This window comes from Mustelus asterias, chromosome 12 (genome assembly GCF_964213995.1).
Source record: "Mustelus asterias chromosome 12, sMusAst1.hap1.1, whole genome shotgun sequence".
NCBI lineage: Eukaryota > Metazoa > Chordata > Chondrichthyes > Carcharhiniformes > Triakidae > Mustelus > Mustelus asterias.
Genome location: NC_135812.1, coordinates 20,479,048 through 20,498,386, shown reverse-complemented (window position 1 = coordinate 20,498,386; position 19,339 = coordinate 20,479,048). Strand labels below are relative to the sequence as shown.

The following is a 19,339-nucleotide window of genomic DNA, read 5'->3' as shown; positions in this document are numbered from 1 at the left end:
CATCGAGTCTGCACCAACAACAATCCTACCCAGGCCCTATCCCCGAAAACCTACATACTTACCCCGCTAATCCCTCTAACCTACACATCCAGGGACACTAAGGGGTAATTTAGCATGGCCAATCAACCTAACCTGCACATCTTTGGACTGTGGGAGGAAACCGGAGCACCTGGAGGAAAGCCACACAGACACGGGGAGAATGTGCAGACTCCACGCAGACAGCGACTCAAGCCAGGAATCAAACCCAGGTCCCTGGAGCTGTGTTGGACATGAACTGTTTCAGGAGTCGTAAATGTGCAATCATTAGCAAACATCCCCGCTTCTGATCTTATAATTTCATAAGATATAGGAGCAGAATTAGGCCATTCGGCCCATCGAGTCTGCTCCGCCATTTAATCATTGCTGATATGCTCCTCATCCCCATTTTCCTGCCTTCTCCCCATAACCCTTCACCCCATTACCAATTAAAAATCTGTCCAACTCCTCCTTAAATTTACTCACTGTCCCATGTCTTATGACGGAGGAAAGGTCATTGAAGAAGCAGTTGGAGATGGTTGGACCTAGGACACTACCCTGAGGTACTCCTGCAGTGATGTCCTAGAGCTGAGATGATTGACTTCCAACAACCATGACCATCTTCCTTTGTGCCAGGTCCGACTTTGACTAGCAGAGAATTTTTAATCGAACATACCTTGGTCACACATCAAAATGGTGAGTTGAAAGCTGTCCAAATTAATTGAAGAAAAATCTTATCTTATTAACATATTTGCTTGACAAACTGGCCAAATTAACAGAATATTCCGGGAATTATTCCAGGAATTCCATCAAAATGGACAATTGAATTGGTCAGAATTGAGCCACTCCATTTTGTTCAGAGGGTTCAAACTACAAAGCAGCTTTTGTCCCCAAGCACAGTTCAAACCAGTTTAATTGTGAATTACAAGTCCAACTTGGCAGATTCGAATTTGTGCACTGGAACTTCTGAAAATGCAAATGAGGACAGAATCACACACTGATCCCACACAAATGGCATCATACGTGTGCTGTGTGTACTGAAGGAACATATCTTTTTTTGTACCATTTTATTGGAGAAAAATGTATGAAAAACAATAACCCCATTCTGAAAATCCAAATAGAACGGAATTGCTTGAAATTGGATTTTTCTGTCTTTATATAATTCCCTCAGGGTCTGTTGTGGAGATTGATTGCTGCGGTTAGGCAACAACTCGCAGTATCACTGTATCATGTGATAGAAAGCAATCTCGACAGACCTTGGTCTTTTTTCATCAAGCAATTCACATGTTCCCGAATTCAGAGTGATTAGGCTATCCAACCTGGCTTGTAATTTACTCTTGGTCAGTCAAAAAATGAGCCCTTTGGTGCCAAATTACACCAACTTGAACTGAGACCTGATTGAGGGATATAATGGCCAACTGATATTCAGCGCTGTGGCACTACCTACATTTTAGTGGACCTTTTTGTAGTACAGTGGTTTTACTATACTAGTAACAACAGTCCTGTATTTTTATCTTGTATTTTTGTAGCAGTACTGATGATCCAAGCAACTTCCCCAGCAAATAGGATAGGTTGGTGTGGCTAGATTCAGATCACTTGTAGGGACCCTGACCTGCCGTTGACTTTGACATTCTGCAGTCAGATCAAGGACGGGGCATGGAAGGTTTTGACAAAGGGTCGTCTGGACTCGAAACGTCTTTTCTCTCCTTACAGATGCTGCCAGACCTGCTGGGATTTTCCAGTGTTTTTTCTTTTGGCATGGAAGGCTGTTGGGTAAGAAGGGCGGCACGGTGGTTAGCACTGCTGCCTCACAGCGCCAGGGACCTGGGGTCAATTCCAGCCTTGGGTCACTGTCTGTGCGGAGTTTGCACATTCTCCCCGTTTCTGCGTGGGTTTCCTACAGGTGCTCTGCTTTCTTCCCACACTCCAAAGATGTGTGGGTTAGGTACATTGGCCATGCTAAACTTCCCCTTAGTGTCCACAGATCTGCAGTTAGGAGGTTTAGCAGGGTAAATACATGATGCTTTGGGGATAGGGCCTGGGTGGGATGCTCTATCAGAGAGTCGGTGTAGACTCAATGGGCCGAATGGCCTCCTTCCGCACTGTAGGTATTCTATTCTATAAACAAAACTGATGCAAAGAAATACCCGACTGCAATACTCTAATCCTCCCCTCCCAAAAAAGCTAATTCTGTACCTGGTGTCTGGACAGTTGTAATTATAGTTGTGGTAATGATGGTCGTAGTCGTAGTTTCCTCATCTGTCTCGCTAGCCGCTGATGTGACGGTCGGTTCCACAGCAACGTTATCATGTCGCTCAGAACTTGGTCCTCGCATTTGATGCTTGCCTGCTCCAACTGTTGTGGTAACGGCTGTTGGAGTATCGCTAGTCACCACAGTGGCTGCCCCTTGGTGGCCAAAGTGCTGAAAGACATTGGAATTGCTCTGAAGGGCTCCTGTTGCAATGGAGGGGCTACCGGGTTCAGTTTGAACAAATGCAGTATTGCTATTTTGGAACGTGGTGCCTGGAATCTCAGGTGTCGCTGTGCTCATGACAGGCGTTGTTAGAGAGTCTGTGGTGGCGGCCATTCGCACCATCGGAGGGGTTTCTCCTCCTTGTGTTGCACCAGCATTGTCAGCCAAAGGAGCAGCATCGGTCGCCAAAGAAGCAGTCATGCCCACAGTTGTCATTGGAGAGGTTGAGGCCATTGTAGTAGTGGTTATGTCAGAAAAACCTGGAGTGTCATTGGTGACTACCTGGTTAACCAAGGGATCCTGAGGTTTCTGTGACTGGGTAGCAGGCAAGGTAGGGTCGATTCTCATCCCCATTTTACTGGTAAAAAATGGTTCCTGACCAAGGAAATCTTTCTTCAGCAAAGTCTCATGTATGATTTCTTCAAGCAATGGGTGATGGTTGTTGATGTTGACACTGGGCGTTGTACTAACAAAGTGAAATTCGGCCTCTGGATCAGTGGTTGTAGCAGTTGTCCATCCAATTTCTGTCTCGCCATTGCTCTTTCCTTTCCCACTTACGGTATTCAGATCTTTGGACAGGTCTGTAAAAACAAAACAACAAGAACATGAGGATCATGATGAGGAATACAGGTTTGACTTCAGAACAACAGTGACTGCATTTAGACCATCAGACCATAAGATATAGGAGCAGAATTAGGCCATTCAGCCCATAGAGCCTGCTCTGCCATTCCATCATGGCTGATAAGTTTCTCAATCCCATTCTCCCGCCTTTTCCCCGTAACCATTGATCCCCTTACCAATCAAGAACCTATCTATCTCTGTCTTAAACACACTCGTTGACCTGGCCTTCACAGCCTTCTGTGGCAATGAATTCCACAGATTCACCACCCACTAGCTGAAGAAATTCCTCCACACCTCGGTTCTAAAGGATCGTCCCTTTACTCTGAGGCTGTGCCCTCAGATCCTGCTCTCTCCTACTAATGAAAACATCTTTCCCACGTCCACCCTACCCAGGCCTTTCAGTATTCTGTAAGTTTCACTGAGATCCCCCTCTCATCCTTTGAAACTTCCGAGCATAATTCACTGGCTGAATATAAATGCAAATTCCAACTTCTCTTTATCAACCTACCATGCATCAAAATTTATTCCTTCAGCTTCCGTAGCTGAAATTAGTAGCAATGCAAATACTTCTATGAAGCTCAATCCCCCTTCTGACAGTTATTGATCTAACTCAACTGATATTACATCAACTATCACTCTGTAAATACATTTGACATGAAAGGAACAGGTTTTTCTGATTTAATCCTTTGGGGATTCCAATATCACTGGCACATGGCTCTGATCAATGTCATTATGGCCAGAATTTTACCATTCCGCCCGCCATGGGAATCGGAGCGGGCGAGGGGGCGAACGATGGAAAGGTCTGTTGACCTTGGGTGGGATTTTACGGTTTCGGGACGAGTGAAGCTGTAAAATTCCACCCAATGTTTTGTAACTAATAATTAATACTCCAATTCCAGATTCATTACATCGTTACAGGCATATATTAAAACTAAAACATTATTTAAAATTCACGCACTGCGTAGCATAGTTGACTAAAGCATTCTCTTTTCAAAATGGTGTCTTTTCACCTTGATGTATGTTATGGATCTCAATTAATCTTCACATCTACTGGAAACTCAATTCATGTTGTAAGCAATCATGCTCCAATTAGTATGCTGCACTCATAATTCTTGATTGCAAAAAGTGAGGATCATGCCCTAGTAGCAATACGGTGAATGAATATATTCAGGTTAATGTTCCTGCCTGCAGTTCCTGTATTAAATGTGTATTTAAAACCATACGTGCAACATTTCCACAGCTTTTCCAATATCACAATGGAGCTGTTTTCATTTTAAAATATCTGTTTCTAATTTTTAAAGTTTATTTATTATTGTTACAACTATGCTTACATTCACACTGCAATGAAGTTACTGTGAAAGTCCCTTAGTCGCCACACTCCGGCGCCTGTTCGGCTACACTGAGGGAGAATTTAGCATGGCCAATGCACCTAACCAGCATGTCCCTCGCACTGTGGGAGGAAACCGGAGCACCCGAAGGAAACCCACGCAGACACGGGGAGAACGTGCAGACTCCGCACAGACAGTGACTCGAGGCTGGGAATTGAACCCAAGTCCCTGGTGCTGCGAGGCAGCAGTGCTAACCACTGTTATTTAGAGTCCTTCAGCTAACGAGGCTTTTAACTCATTTAGCCAGCACCCAGAATTTCAACTGAATTCTGCTGCCAGAAATACTCTCTTCACTCCAGCTTGTTCTAAACTTTGAAACTAAACTGCTCGAACAGAGAACCACCCTCAGAAACTTGCTCACCCCTATAATTGTCGATTTTTTTTCTTTTCTCCATTGTTCATCTCCCAGCAACCTTCATTTACTGGAAGCCAATGGCTGTTACCAACAGTCAGATCCGAGTTCTTAAAGGGACCACCACCCTACATAATATATAGTGCTAGATTATATAATATCCACATTTGTACAGCCCACATCGTGAGTACTATGTACAGTTTTGGTCTCCTTATTTAAGGAAAGATATGCAGCTCAGAGAAGGTTCACTGGTACCTGGGATAGAGGAGGCGGGGGGGCGGGGGGGCGGGTGGGGTGTGCTATCTTATGAGGAATGTTGGACAGGCTGAGCTTGTAGCCATTTGTGATCAGAAGATTGAAAGGTGACCTGATTGAAACATACATCATCCCGGGGGGAATTGACAGGGTGGATGCTGAGAGGATGTTTCCCCTTGGGGGAGAGACTAGAACCAGGGGGCCTAATTTAAAAATAATGGGTCTCCCATTTAAAATGGAGATGAGAAGTTCTTTCTCTCAGAGAGTCATGAGTTTTTAGATCTCTTTCCCAGAGAGCAGTGGAGGTAAGATCATTGAATATTTTAAGGCAGAGATAGATTATTGACTAACAAAGGGTGTCATGGTATAAATGTGAAGTTAAGGTCACAATTAGATCTATTGTTATGTTGAATGGCAGAGCAGGCTTGCTGCACCAAATAGCCTATCCCTGCTCCTAATTCATATGTATCTTTGTATAGATTTATTCTTCAAAAGTACATGGGACATGGATTATGTTAACCTCTTTACCACTGAGGAGCATCCTCAAGAACTCACTCCATAGACAGGCATCAGGGATCACAGATATTTATTGCAGGTCCTACTCGCTCCACACTCCAAATGACAATTGCCCTCTCGGGGTGGTTCCTGGGCAGATCACCCCACACCCAGGGTCACCTGACCCATTCCCTTAAAGGGGCTATGCCCTCAACATACATAACAGATCAGCCATGCTAAATTGCCCCGTAGTATCCTAAGATGTGTAGGTTAGATGGATTAACCATGGTAAATGCACGGGGTTACAGGGCTAGGGCAGAGAGGAGGGCTCTGGGGGTGGAATGCTCTTTCGGAGAGTCGGTGCAGACTCAATGGGCCAAATGGCCTTTGTCTGCACTGTAGGGATTCTATGAGTCTATGATATCATAACTTGAAAAGTATTTAAAGCAGAGAAATAATTTGACCCAGCAGGTACATATTGGTGTTTATGCCCCTAACAAACCACTTCCCATTTGAGCCTTCTGATCTAACTCCATCAAGAAACCTTCTATTCTTTTCTCCTCAATATACATTACTAGCTTCACTAGAAATATATCTTTGATGGTTGCCTCAACCACCCCGTGTGAGAGCGAGTTCCTCATTCCAATTACTCCCTGGATGAAGGTGCTCCTACTGAATTGCTGATTGGATTTATTCTTGACTGAATAATTAGAGGCTCGGTTTAAATTCTCATTCCAAGTGGCTTATGATGGCATCATTGCAGCATCCCTTTAGTGTTACAATAAAATGCCAGCCTAGATTATGAATCCCAAATGGGGTAGAGGTAACAGAGGGATCTAGGAGCACAGATGCATGAATCACTAAAAGTAGTTGTAGTTTAATAAGGCCTTAAAATAAATGAAGCACTGGGGTTCACCTCTAAAGGAAGCAATTGAAAAAGCAGTGAATGAGGGTGATAAGAAGTACAATAACATAATTTATTCCAATGATAATTCCTGGTTAAACTCCATTCGGGTGTTAGCTATTAGGACAAGATACACAACACTCCAGCCCAAATGTACATTTATAATCCCAGGCTGTTCTCACCTATAAAACACAACAATGCTCATAGTAAAATGATAAAACATGGTGAATAAAGAAATAAGCCATGGTTGACAACCAGTGATTGAGGGGGGCAGGGCGGCACAGTGGTTTGCACTGCTGCCTCACAGCGCCAAGGACCCGGGTTTGATTTCTGGCTTGGGTCACTGTCTGTGCAGAGTCTGCACATTCTCCCCGTGTCTGCGTGTGTTTCCTCCGGGTGCTCTGGTTTCCTCCCACAGTCCAAAGGATGCGCAGGGTAGGTGCATTGGCCATGCTAAATTCTCCCTCAGTGTACCCGAACAGGCGCCGGAGTGTGGCGACTAGAGGATTTTCACAGTAACTTCATTGCAGTGTTAATGAAAGCCTACTTGTGACAATAATAAGTCAATGAAGTTAAAAAAAACAAGGCTTTCCAAAACACATTAATGATGAAGTTTTGAACAATGTACAGTCTCGTCCTATTAAAGTGTTGTTATTTATTTTGAATTGATGGATGATTTTTATGGTTAGCAATGAATTCAATGGGGAAATAGGGAGAAATGTCTTCACTCAGAAAAAGTTAGAAAATGCACCTTTTTACCATGGAAATTGTCATGGATAATAGCTTAGATGCTTTCAAAACAGGCTCAATGGGCTAAATGGCTCCTTTCTGTACTGCAGGGATTCTATGATTCTATGAAAAAGAAACTAGATGACTGGAAAGGGGATAGAAATACAGACTGGAATGTTGAGATAAGGCAGATGGAATGTGAGGAGACCTGAGTGGAATATAAACGTGATGTGGAGATTCGCGTTCTAATCAGTATTCTGTAACTTGATTTTGTGTCTCTGTATGCCCTGTTTGAGAGCAGATTTCCACTCCATCTGACGAAAGAGCAGCGCTCCGAAAGCTAATGGCATTTGCTACCAAATAAACCTGTTGGACTTTAACCTGGTGTTAAAACTCTTACTGGAATATAAACACCATAGGGTGGTTTGGTCAGTGTTTTTTTAATCATTCATGGGATATGGGCGTCGCTGGCTGGCCCAGCATTAATTCCTCTTCCAACCCAATCACAAACTCCATCGAGTCTGTGCTGACTGAAATCCCACACAGGCCCTATCCCCATATCCCTATTCATTTACCCTGCTAATCTCCCTGACACTAGAGTCAATTTAGCATAGCCAATCAACCTAACCCGCTGTGGTGAACCATCGTTGGTTACCACTGTGGGGTTATTCCAATGTTACTGTTGGGTTAGGGTGTTGCCACTGTGGGGGTTGTTATACTGTTGTTGGGTTAGGGTGTTTACACTGTGGGATTAATATACCTGTGGTGGATGTTGTTATGGCACATCCCGGTCGGGCCCCGCCTCCTGAGGAGAGGTATAAGACCCTCTGCTCAGGCGGGACCCCTCCAGTCTGGATTGGTGTACTCGTGTTATATAGTTCCATTGTTTATCAATAAAAGCCTTCAATCGCTGAAGCCTTGTACCTCGTGCTTGATTGTCGCGCATCAATTTTATTGATAAACAGAAAACTCTCGACAGTAAAGAGAGTATGGAGCAAATGCTGAAACCAGAGCGGCTGACGCTGGACCCACGTGCGGTCGGTGCCTCTAATACCTTCGACCACTGGTTGAAGTGTTTCGAGGACTACCTGGCAGCCTCTGCAGCAGTTACTACGGACGACGACAAACTCCAGGTCCTCCACGCGAGGGTAAGCGACACGGTCTATCTTGCGATTCGTGCGGCCACCACTTACCCGAGGGCCATCGAGCTCTTGAAGAAACGATACACGAGACCACCCAACGAGATTCACGCTCGTTACCTCCTCGCTACACGACGTCGGCAGTCGGGCGAAACCATGGAGGACTACGCCAATGAGCTCTTGCAGCTTGCCAGGGGCTGCGACTGCAAAGATGTGTCAGCAGAGCAATATATGTACGACCTCGCCCGAGATGCGTTCGTAGCAGGGGTAGGGTCCTCGTACATCCGGCTTAAGCTATTAGAGAAAGGGAACCTCAACTTGACCCAAGCGATGGAGATGGCTGAGATGCTGGAGGCAGCGTCGAAAAGCTTGGCTCTGTACCCCGAAGACCACGCGGAGACAACGTGGCAGGAGCAAGCACAAATCCCTCCTCGCCCCACGGGCTCGCGCTCCCATATCGACCCGACGACGGCAGCAGCTCCAGGCGGCCAGTGATGCCATTTTTGCGGAGGGGCCAAGCATCCACGGCTACAGTGTCCAGCAAAAACGGCAATTTGCAGTCAGTGCGGTAAAAAGGGGCACTATGCTAAAGTTTGCAGGTCGAAGCCCAAAAACGGCAGTGCAGCCTGTGACCCTCCAGAGCGGAGACAAGCTCCTTCGACGTCGCAGTACCCACGAGGCCCGACCACGTGCGAATCCAGGACGGCGCCATCGTGGCTGACGGAGGAGGAGGATGACCACCAGGAGTCGCTACGCTTGGCGCCCTCGCCCACGTGCGATTCATGGGGGCGGCCATCATGGTCGACGACGACCAGGAGCGACCAGCAGGGGTCCTCAGTATCAACCTCGGCTGCATGCAGTGACGCCCGGGGGCCAACGGTGGCGTCGATCTCTCTGGACCAGACAAAGCATCACAGGCTTGACAGTTCGATGATGAACATCAAGGTAAATGGTCGTACTGTGTATTGTCTGTTTGACAGTGGGAGCACCGAGAGTTTTATTCACCCTGACACTGCAAAAAGGTGTGGACTCCGGGTTCTACCTGCCAAACAGACAATTTCTATGGCATCACGGTCCCGGTCTGTACCGATCCAAGGACGTTGTATGGTAACCCTAGAGGTGCAGGGCACAATCTACGAGCGATACAGGCTCCTTGTGTTGCCGCACCTTTGCACGCCAATTCTCCTCGGACTAAACTTTATGGTCCACATGAAGAGCGTGATCCTACAGTACGGTGGGCCACTCCCTTCACTGGCAGTAGGGAATCAGCCGCAGCCCCCAAATTGCCCAAAGCGCCCCGCATGCAATCTTTCCACACTGAAGATCACTACACCTTCTTTATTTAAGAATCTGGTACCAGGCTGCAAGCCCATCGCTACTAAAAGTAGGCGTTACAGCGCTGAAGACCGGATCTTTATCAGATCTGAGGTTCAGCGGCTCCTCAAAGAAGGGATCATACAGCCAAGTGCTAGTCCGTGGAGAGCGCAGGTCGTGGTGGTTAAGAGCGGGAACAAACCCCGGATGGTCATCGACTACAGTCAGACCATTAACCGTTATACGCAGCTGGATGCGTATCCTCTCCCGCGCATATCTGATATGGTCAATCAGATTGCGCAGTACCGGGTGTTCTCCACCATAGACCTTAAGTCCGCCTACCACCAACTCCCCATCCGCCCAGAGGATCGACAATACACGGCTTTTGAGGCGGATGGTCGTCTATATCAGTTTCTTAGGGTTCCATTTGGTGTCACCAAAGGGGTCTCGGTCTTCCAGCGTGCTATGGACCGAATGGTGGACCAGAACGGGTTGCGGGCTACCTTCCCGTACCTGGATAACGTCACCATCTGCGGCCATGACCAGCAGGACCATGACACGAATCTCCAAAACTTTCTGCGCACTGCATCTCGCCTGAATCTGACCTATAACAGGGAGAAGTGCGTATTCTGTACGCACAGGTTAGCTATCCTTGGATACGTGGTGGAAAACGGGGTCATCGGCCCTGATCCAGACCGTATGCGCCCCCTTACTGAACTTCCCTTGCCCGCTAGCACAAAAGCACTGAGGAGATGCCTCGGCTTCTTTTCTTATTATGCGCAGTGGGTCCCCAACTACGCGGACAAAGCCCGTCTGCTCATCAAGTCCACGACCTTCCCACTCACGCCGGAGGCCCAATTGGCCTTCAAGGCTTTGAAAAGCGACATTGCGAAAGCCACAATGCACGCGGTGGATGAATCCATCCCTTTTCAGGTGGAAAGTGATGCATCGGATTTTGCCCTGGCCGCCACACTAAACCAGGCAGGCAGGCCCGTCGCGTTTTTTTCCTGCACCCTTCAAGGTCCCGAAATTCGGCACTCAGCAGTGGAGAAGGAGGCTCAGGCCATTGTGGAGGCCATCAGACACTGGCGCCATTATCTGGCGGGGAAGCGGTTCACCCTGATCACGGATCAACGATCCGTGGCGTTTATGTTCAGTAATACGCAGAGGGGCAAGATCAAAAACGATAAGATCTTGCGGTGGAGAATTGAGCTCTCCACCTATAATTACGATATTATGTATCGTCCAGGGAAGCTCAATGAGCCCTCGGATGCCCTCTCGCACGGAACATGCGCTATCATGCAGGAGGACCGCTTGAAGGCCCTCCACAATGACCTGTGCCATCCTGGAGTCACTCGACTCTACCACTTCATAAAAGCCCGCAACCTGCCCTACTCGGTGGAGGATGTCAGGTCAGTAACGAGAAGCTGTCGGATTTGCGCGGAATGCAAACCGCACTTTTATCGACCGGACCGGGCACAATTGGTCAAGGCCACTCGCCCCTTCGAGAGGCTGAGTGTGGATTTTAAGGGCCCCTTCCCTCAACGGACCGGAATGTCTATTTTCTCAATATCATAGATGAATACTCCCGGTTTCCGTTTGTCGTCCTCTGTGCGGACACGTCGACTGCCACAGTGATTAAGGCATTCAGTGATCTTTTTACCCTGTTCGGGTACCCCTGCTACATTCATAGCGACAGGGGCTCGTCGTTCATGAGTAACGACTTGAGGCAATTCCTGCTCTCATACGGGATTGCCTCTAGTAGAACCACGAGCTACAACCCTAGGGGTAACGGACAGGTGGAGAGGGAGAATGCTACAGTCTGGAAGGCTGTCCTATTGGCACTGAAGTCCAGGGGCCTTCCAGTCTCCCGTTGGCAGGAGGTCCTTCCAAATGCGCTTCATTCCATTCGCTCCCTCCTGTGTACGGCAACCAATGCTACTCCCCACGAGAGGATGTTCTCATTCCCTCGGAAGTCGTCCTCGGGGATCTCCTTACCAGCCTGGTTGACATACCCAGGACCCGTCCTTCTGCGGCGACATGTGAGGGCCCGCAAGTCCGACCCCTTGGTCGAACCGGTCCAACTCCTCCACGCCAACCCTCAGTATGCCTATGTGGCATATCCTGACGGGCGAGAGGACACAGTCTCGATTCGAGACCTGGCGCCCGCAGGGGACGTAGCAACTCCTGTCGCTCCTATACCCCCCGTCACGAACCCCCTTTCACTCCTTTCTTCCCCAGACGTGGCGCGGTCAGCACCGGGACCAGTGCATAACAGTTATACTCCCATGTACAGCTTGCCTGAGACTCGGAGATCGGCGCCACCACAGAAGGTTCCAGGATCCCCTGCACCATCGCCTCACCAGGGTCAACCGGCCCGGGAGTCCTCGAGGGGACAGCCGGACGCTGTTTTGGAGAGAACGCCACCGCAAGCACCTGCTCCGGTGTCGCAACCGGTGTTGAGGAGATCACAGCGACGGTGCGGTCCTCCAGACCGTCTGGACTTGTGAATTTTGTATATATGTGATCTGTTTTCGCACCCCGCCGGCCTTTGTTTTTAAAGGAGGGGTGAATGTGGTGAACCATCGTTGGTTACCACTGTGGGGTTATTCCAATGTTACTGTTGGGTTAGGGTGTTGCCACTGTGGGGGTTGTTATACTGTTGTTGGGTTAGGGTGTTTACACTGTGGGATTAATATACCTGTGGTGGATGTTGTTATGGCACATCCCGGTCGGTCCCCGCCTCCTGAGGAGAGGTATAAGACCCTCTGCTCAGGCGGGACCCCTCCAGTCTGGATTGGTGTACTCGTGTTATATAGTTCCATTGTTTATCAATAAAAGCCTTCAATCGCTGAAGCCTTGTACCTCGTGCTTGATTGTCGCGCATCACCCGCATATCTTTGGAGTCTGGGAGGAAACTGGAGTGCCCGGAGGAAACCCACGCAGACACGGGGAGAAAATGCAAACTCCACACAGACGGTGACCCGAGGCTGGAATCGAACCTGGGTCCCTGGTGCTGTGAGGCAGCAGTGCTAACCACTGTGCCACCGTGTAACGCAGCTATTTGCACCCATAAGCGAATATAACCATTGTATAAAATGTTGACGGTGTCATCACTGCGAAGGTTTATCATTTTAGTTAACTGGAAACAGGCACTGGGCAGCAATACAGATCAGCCCCTCGGTCTAACTGCAAGATTAAAATCCAGATCTCATGCTGTGATGCCAAATGTTATCAGCGCAGATAGGTTTACTTTTATGTGGCAATTGTTACACCTTCCCAATTTGGAATGATTGACGCGCTATCAATTACTTTAAAACTGCGGCCATTAAACTGTACTTAATCGATTGATATGAATGTTCCAGGAGTCTTCATTCTTCTTGTGTTGCAAAAGGTCACGCTTGTTACACAAGGATGCTAAAAGGGTAAAATGTCACACTGAAAATGTCTAATTGCATAACTCAATGATTAAAATGTAAGACATCTATCTCCAATGCCTTTGATACTTTCCAGAATTGAATTACCACCCACTCATTATGCTGCGACATAGTCCTAGGTGTTAGTAGGTATTATGTCAATAGTGGGGGAGCTTTTAGTCATTAAAAAACGCACCATTGCTACTCAAATGCTTTACAAAATTGCCTGTGTTTAGTCTTTGCGACCCGTTACTATCTATCTGTGCACTGTAGTGCTGTACCCAAATATTTCAATCAAGAATTCAACTCCCGGATACGTTTCAGATTCAATTAGGATGAGGGATGGTTGGCGTGGAGAATTGAACACTTTTGCCACTTTATATCAAACATTCTCAGCTAACTTCAGATGCAAGTCTCCCTCCTCCTGCAGCCGCAGCTTTCGAAGAATACTTTTCTGCCCTACCGGCTTGCTTTCAAGATTTGTAATTCAGGTAGAAATTAAATCTCACAGGCGTCAAGGGTGGCACGGTGGCACAGTGGTTAACACTGCTGCCTCACAGCACCAAGGACCTGGGTTCGATTCCCAGCTTGGGTCACTGTCTGTGTGGAGTTGGCACATTCTCCCCGAGTCTGCGTGGGTTTCCTCCTGGTGCTCTGGTTTCCTCCCACAATCTGAAAGATGTGCTGGTTAAAGATGTGCACCTCCTCAGTATCTGTGATCCCATTTCACACTGAGAGCAGGCAGTATCTGAGAAAGGGAAACTGCGACAATTTAAAAGTATGAGATAAAAAGTCCATCACTCCAATTTACAAATGTGATTTTAAGAGCAATAAACATTTCCCTAGATTAATTGTATGCAGGTGCAGCAGATAATAAGGAAAGTAAATTGAATTTTGGCATTCATTGCGAATGGAATGGAATATAAAAATAGGGAAGTGCTGTTGCATCTGTATAGGGCATTGGTGAGACCACATCTGGAGTACTGTGCACAGTTCTGGTCTCCTTATTTATGGAAGGATGTATTTGCATTAGAGGCAGCTCAGAGAAGGTTCACTAAATTGATTCCAGGGATGAAGGACTTATTTTACGAAGAGAGATTGAGAAGTTTAGGCCTATACTTACTGGAGTTTAGAAGAATGAGAGGAGATCTAATTGAGACATTTAAGATGCTAAAAGGAATTGACAGGGAGACATAGAGCAGATGCTTTCCTTTGTGGGATAGTCCATTAAGTCTACACCGACTCTCCGACAGAGCAATTAAACCAGGCTTACCCCCCCGCCCTGCCCTATCTTCATAACCCCACACATTTACCATGGCTAATCTCCCTAACCTACACATCTTTGGACATTAAGGGACAATTTAGCATGGCCAATCCAACTAACCTGTGCATCTTTGGACTGTGGGAGGAAACCGGAGCACTCGCAGGAAATGCTCACAGACACAGGGAGAACGTGCAAGCTCCACATAGACTGTCACCCAAGGCTGGAATCAAACCCTGGTCCCTGGCATTGTGAGGGAGCAGTGCTAACTACTGTGCCACCGTGCCGCCCCAGCTACTTCACTCAAAGGGTCATGAATCTGTGGAATACTCTACCCTAGAATACTCTACCCTAGAACTCCAGATCACGAAACAAATTTGAGGGGATAGGCAGGTTTTTAATTATTAGCGGGATGAAGGGTTACGGGGAATGGACAGGAAGGGACAATCACCACATCCTTCTACCCAAATTAATAGATTACCACATTTTAAATCCACAACAATTTTTCCACCATAAATAAAATGCAGTAACTAATTTAGCAAAAAAATAGACAGTTACAAAGTAGAGAACAGATGGTCTTGACAGAAGAAAATGTATGACTAACATCTTTCCCCCCCAAACTTCTAATATCATCACAAATTTTGGGATAGTTGCATTGCCAATTGAAACCAATCTGTCAACCGTGGACCCATTCATCAGCTTCCTCATTATGCGGAGCATGTAATAACTATCTTCATTACTTGCAGATTGATCTGGGTGTTCACGCTTTCAGACTCTCATCTGCACGCTGAAGCTTAAGTGCTGTAAAAAATCTCTATGCCTCCAGTTAGCGTGGCAGGTCTCCGAGTAACAGAGGGATCATAGCTGGACTGTTGCATCTGCAGAAGTGATTATTCAAATATTGCAGGAAGAATTTAATTGCTTTTATGACGGGCCAAAAATAAATGTCTTTGAAATATTGTGGCAGGAAGGAAAGAAGAATTATTGCAACTAGAGTAGCAGCCATTCAATTGCATTTTTAGCACGTGACTCCTAAAATTCATTAGTTTTTCTATTGCTGTCCTATATGACTCCAGTGGGAGATGAATGGGATATTCAAGGGAAGGATAGTTTTTCAGGATTTCTGGGAGTGAAAGGGAAACTTTTAGCTCCCATTTTCAAATGATGGACTGAGGAGGGGCCGATTTCTGGAATCCTCAAGTCAGGATCTCCAGTTTCCACGCCTCAGTCAGGACCTGGAGTTTAAATAGCAGTCATGATAATACCATTAAGCAATGGCCTAGTGGTATTATCACTAGATTAATAATCCAGAAACTCAGGTACTGTTCCGGGGACCTGGGTTCGAATCCCGCCACAGCAGATGGTGGAATTTGAATTCAATAAAAAGAAATCTGGAATTAAGAATCTACTGATGACCATGAAACCATTGTCAAATGTCGGTAAAACCTATCTGGTTCGCTAATGTCCTTTAGGATAGGAAATCAGCCATCCTTACCTGGTCTGGCCTACATGTGACTCCAGAGCCACAGAAATCATAGAAATCATAGAAACCCTACAGTACAGAAAGAGGCCATTCGGCTCATCGAGTCTGCACCGACCACAATCCCACCCAGGCCCTACCCCCATATCCCTACATATTTTACCCGCTAACCCCTCTAATCTACACATCCCAGGACACTAAGGGGCAATTTTAGCATGGCCAATCAACCTAACCCGCACATCTTTGGACTGTGGTAGGAAACCGGAGCACCCGGAGGAAACCCACGCAGACACGAGGAGAATGTGCAAACTCCACACAGACAGTGACCCAAGCCGGGAATCGAACCCAGGACCCTGGAGCTGTGAAGCAGCAGTGCTAACCACTGTGCTACCATGCCACCCACAGCACAGCAATGCCACCACAGCAATGTGGTTGACTCTTAACTGCCTCGGGCAACTAGGGATGGGCAACAAATGCTGGCCAGCCAGCGATGCCCATGCCCCACGAATGAATAAAAAAATTCTCAGTGGCATCAGCATCCACCAGAAGGTATGTTGTTCCGTGGGGTCAAAGGTAGGCAAATGCGCTCCAGGACAGACTAAAAGAATTTCAAAAAGTATTTTCTCAATGCCGGTTAGATTAGTCCCTGAAGGTGGCGGAGGGGAATTAAAACTTTGCAGCAATCATCATACAATCATAGAAACCCTATAGTGAAGGGGGAGGCCATTCAGCCCATCGAGTCTGCACCGACAACAATCCCACCCCAAGCTCTATCCCCACAACTCCACATATTTATCCCGCTAATCCCTCTAACCTACGCATTCCTGGACACTAAGGGGCAATTTAACATGGCCAATCAACCTAACCTGTGCATTTTTGGACTGTGGGAGGAAACCGGAGCACCCGGAGGAAACCGAAGCAGACACAGGGAGAATGTGCAAACTCCGCACAGACTGTGACCCAAGCCGGGAATCGAATTGCTGTCCTATATAACTCCAGTGGGAAATGAATGGGATATTCAAGGGAAGGATAGTTTTTCAGGATTTCTGGGAGTGAAAGGGAAACTTTTAGCTCCCATTTTCAAATGATGGACTGAGGAGGGGCCGATTGCTGGAATCCTCAAGTCAGGATCTCCAGTTTCCACGCCTCAGTCAGGACCTGGAGTTTAAATAGCAGTCATGATAATACTATTAGGCAATGGCCTAGTGGTATTATCACTAGGTTAATAATCCAGAAACTCAGGTACTGTTCCAGGGACCTGGGTTCGAATCCCGCCACAGCAGATGGTGGAATTTGAATTCAATAAAACGAAATCTGGAATTAAGAATCTACTGATGACCATGAAAACACACTCTCAGAACAAATCCTCTGACTGAAACCTTTCACTTTGACAAGGAAAGCAGCTGTCCCGGCTCAGTGGAGCTGGGAGGCAGCAGTGCTAACCACTGTGCCACCGTGCTGCCCTTCATCAATCCGGGGCCAGGGTTATGTCTGAAGTGACCCATGCAATTCAGGTGATTTCTCACCGATATTGCAAATTCTGGTGGGTACCTTCACAACCTGAGCAAATTCGCAAGATGGAGGATAAATCTACCTGATGCTGCAGCAAGCAAAAATCACTTTGGTGATGATGTTTTTACTCAGAGTGTTTAAGCAGACTATCATTAAGGAATGGGCAAACATCTCAAAGGATGGGCAAACATCTCAAAGGAATTGGCAAACATCTCAGAGTAATGAAGCAGTCAATTGATTTGTGGGGAGGTTAATAGAGTGCCGCAAGTGGAACAGACACAAGAAAAACTCTGGATAAAGCAAGAGCTTTCACCAAGAACACTACAAAAGGTAAGTCATGAGTATTAACGTGATTGATGTAAACAGGCCACACTGTGAACTTGGCCAAGCTCGCATATGGACAGATGTGCCTGTTCAGCTTTTCTGTTCTGGCACAAAGGAATACTCGATCCTTGCAAAACAGAAGGGAGTTAAGCAATGTAGATGATGGTGAAAAAAATTGCAGCCATTCAGCCCATCCCATCTGTGCTGTGAGGTAACACTGCGGAGTCTTTAGAATTATAATGTTGATCAAAAAGAGAAATGACTGTATCAACTTGGACTAAACTGGAAAGGAAACACGCATGGTTGTGCTAATCTATTTTCACTGTACATGATGCTAGAGGCATATATTGTTGGTACATTTTATCCTGTTAATTGAAAGGAACTGTTTTCTCCAGTATAGTGTTGGACATTATGCAGGAATGGGGGAAACCAAAGCAGGTGAAACAAACCACATTTACATTATAAGTAGTAACTTTGCACTAGGAGGAACATTAACCGGGACAAACAGCAACACTACGAGGTACAGAGGGGGTGAAACCAGGAGTGCAGAATGGTACGCAGTGAATCGGCAGCAGATTTTTCACTGCTCCCGGTCTTCAAGTGTTGTTCACAGAGCATCAACTGGCACCAAGAGGGACTTCCGTCCTCACTTGGCCAGAGGCCCCGCCCTGGAGAGCTACCGGCCCAATCATAAGAACATAAGAAATAGGAACAGGAATAGGCCATCTAGCCCCTCGAGCCTGCCCCGCCATTCAATGGCTGATCTGAAGTGGATCAGTTCCACTTACCCGCCTGATCCCCATAACCCCTAATTCCCTTACCGATCAGGAATCCATCTATCTGTGATTTAAACATATTCAACGAGGTAGCCTCCACCACTGCAGTGGGGAGAGAATTCCAGAGATTCACCACCCTCTGAGAGAAGAAGTTCCTCCTCAACTCTGTCCTAAACTGACCCCCCTTTATTTTGAGGCTGTGCCCTCTAGTTCTAGCTTCCTTTCTAAGTGGAAAGAATCTCTCCACCTCTACCCTATCCAGCCCCTTCATTATCTTATAGGTCTCTATAAGATCCCCCCTCAGCCTTCTAAATTCCAACGAATACAAACCCAATCTGCTCAGTCTCTCCTCATAATCAACACCCCTCATCTCGGGTATCAACCTGGTGAACCTTCTCTGCACTCCCTCCAAGGCCAATATATCCTTCCGCAAATAAGGGGACCAATACTGCACACAGTATTCCAGCTGCGGCCTCACCAATGCCGTGTACAGATGCAGCAAGACATCTCTGCTTTTATATTCTATCCCCCTTGCGATATAGGCCAACATCCCATTTGCCTTCTTGATCACCTGTTGCACCTGCAGACTGGGTTTTTGCGTCTCATGCACAAGGACCTCCAGGTCCCTTTGCACAGTAGCATGTTGCAATTTTTTCCCATTTAGATAATAATCCAATTTGCTATTATTTCCTCCGAAGTGAATAACCTCGCTTTTGTCAACGTTATACTCCATCTGCCAGATCCTCGCCCACTCACTCAGCCTGTCCAAATCTCTCTGCAGACCTTCTACGCCCTCCACACGATTCACTTTTCCACTTATCTTTGTGTCGTCTGCAAACTTTGTTACCCTACACTCAGTCCCCTCCTCCAAATTGTCTATATAAA

General features: G+C 46.8%; 1 protein-coding gene across 1 annotated transcript in view; it reads right to left on the bottom strand.

Moving 5' to 3' along the window:
• Positions 1–19,339, bottom strand: part of sez6b (seizure related 6 homolog b) — a 934,329-nt gene that overhangs the window by 487,805 nt on the left and 427,185 nt on the right. The window contains exon 2 of the mRNA XM_078224908.1: positions 2,212–3,069. Within this exon, the coding sequence (XP_078081034.1) occupies positions 2,212–3,069 (858 nt within the window). The remainder of the gene's footprint in view (positions 1–2,211; positions 3,070–19,339) is intronic.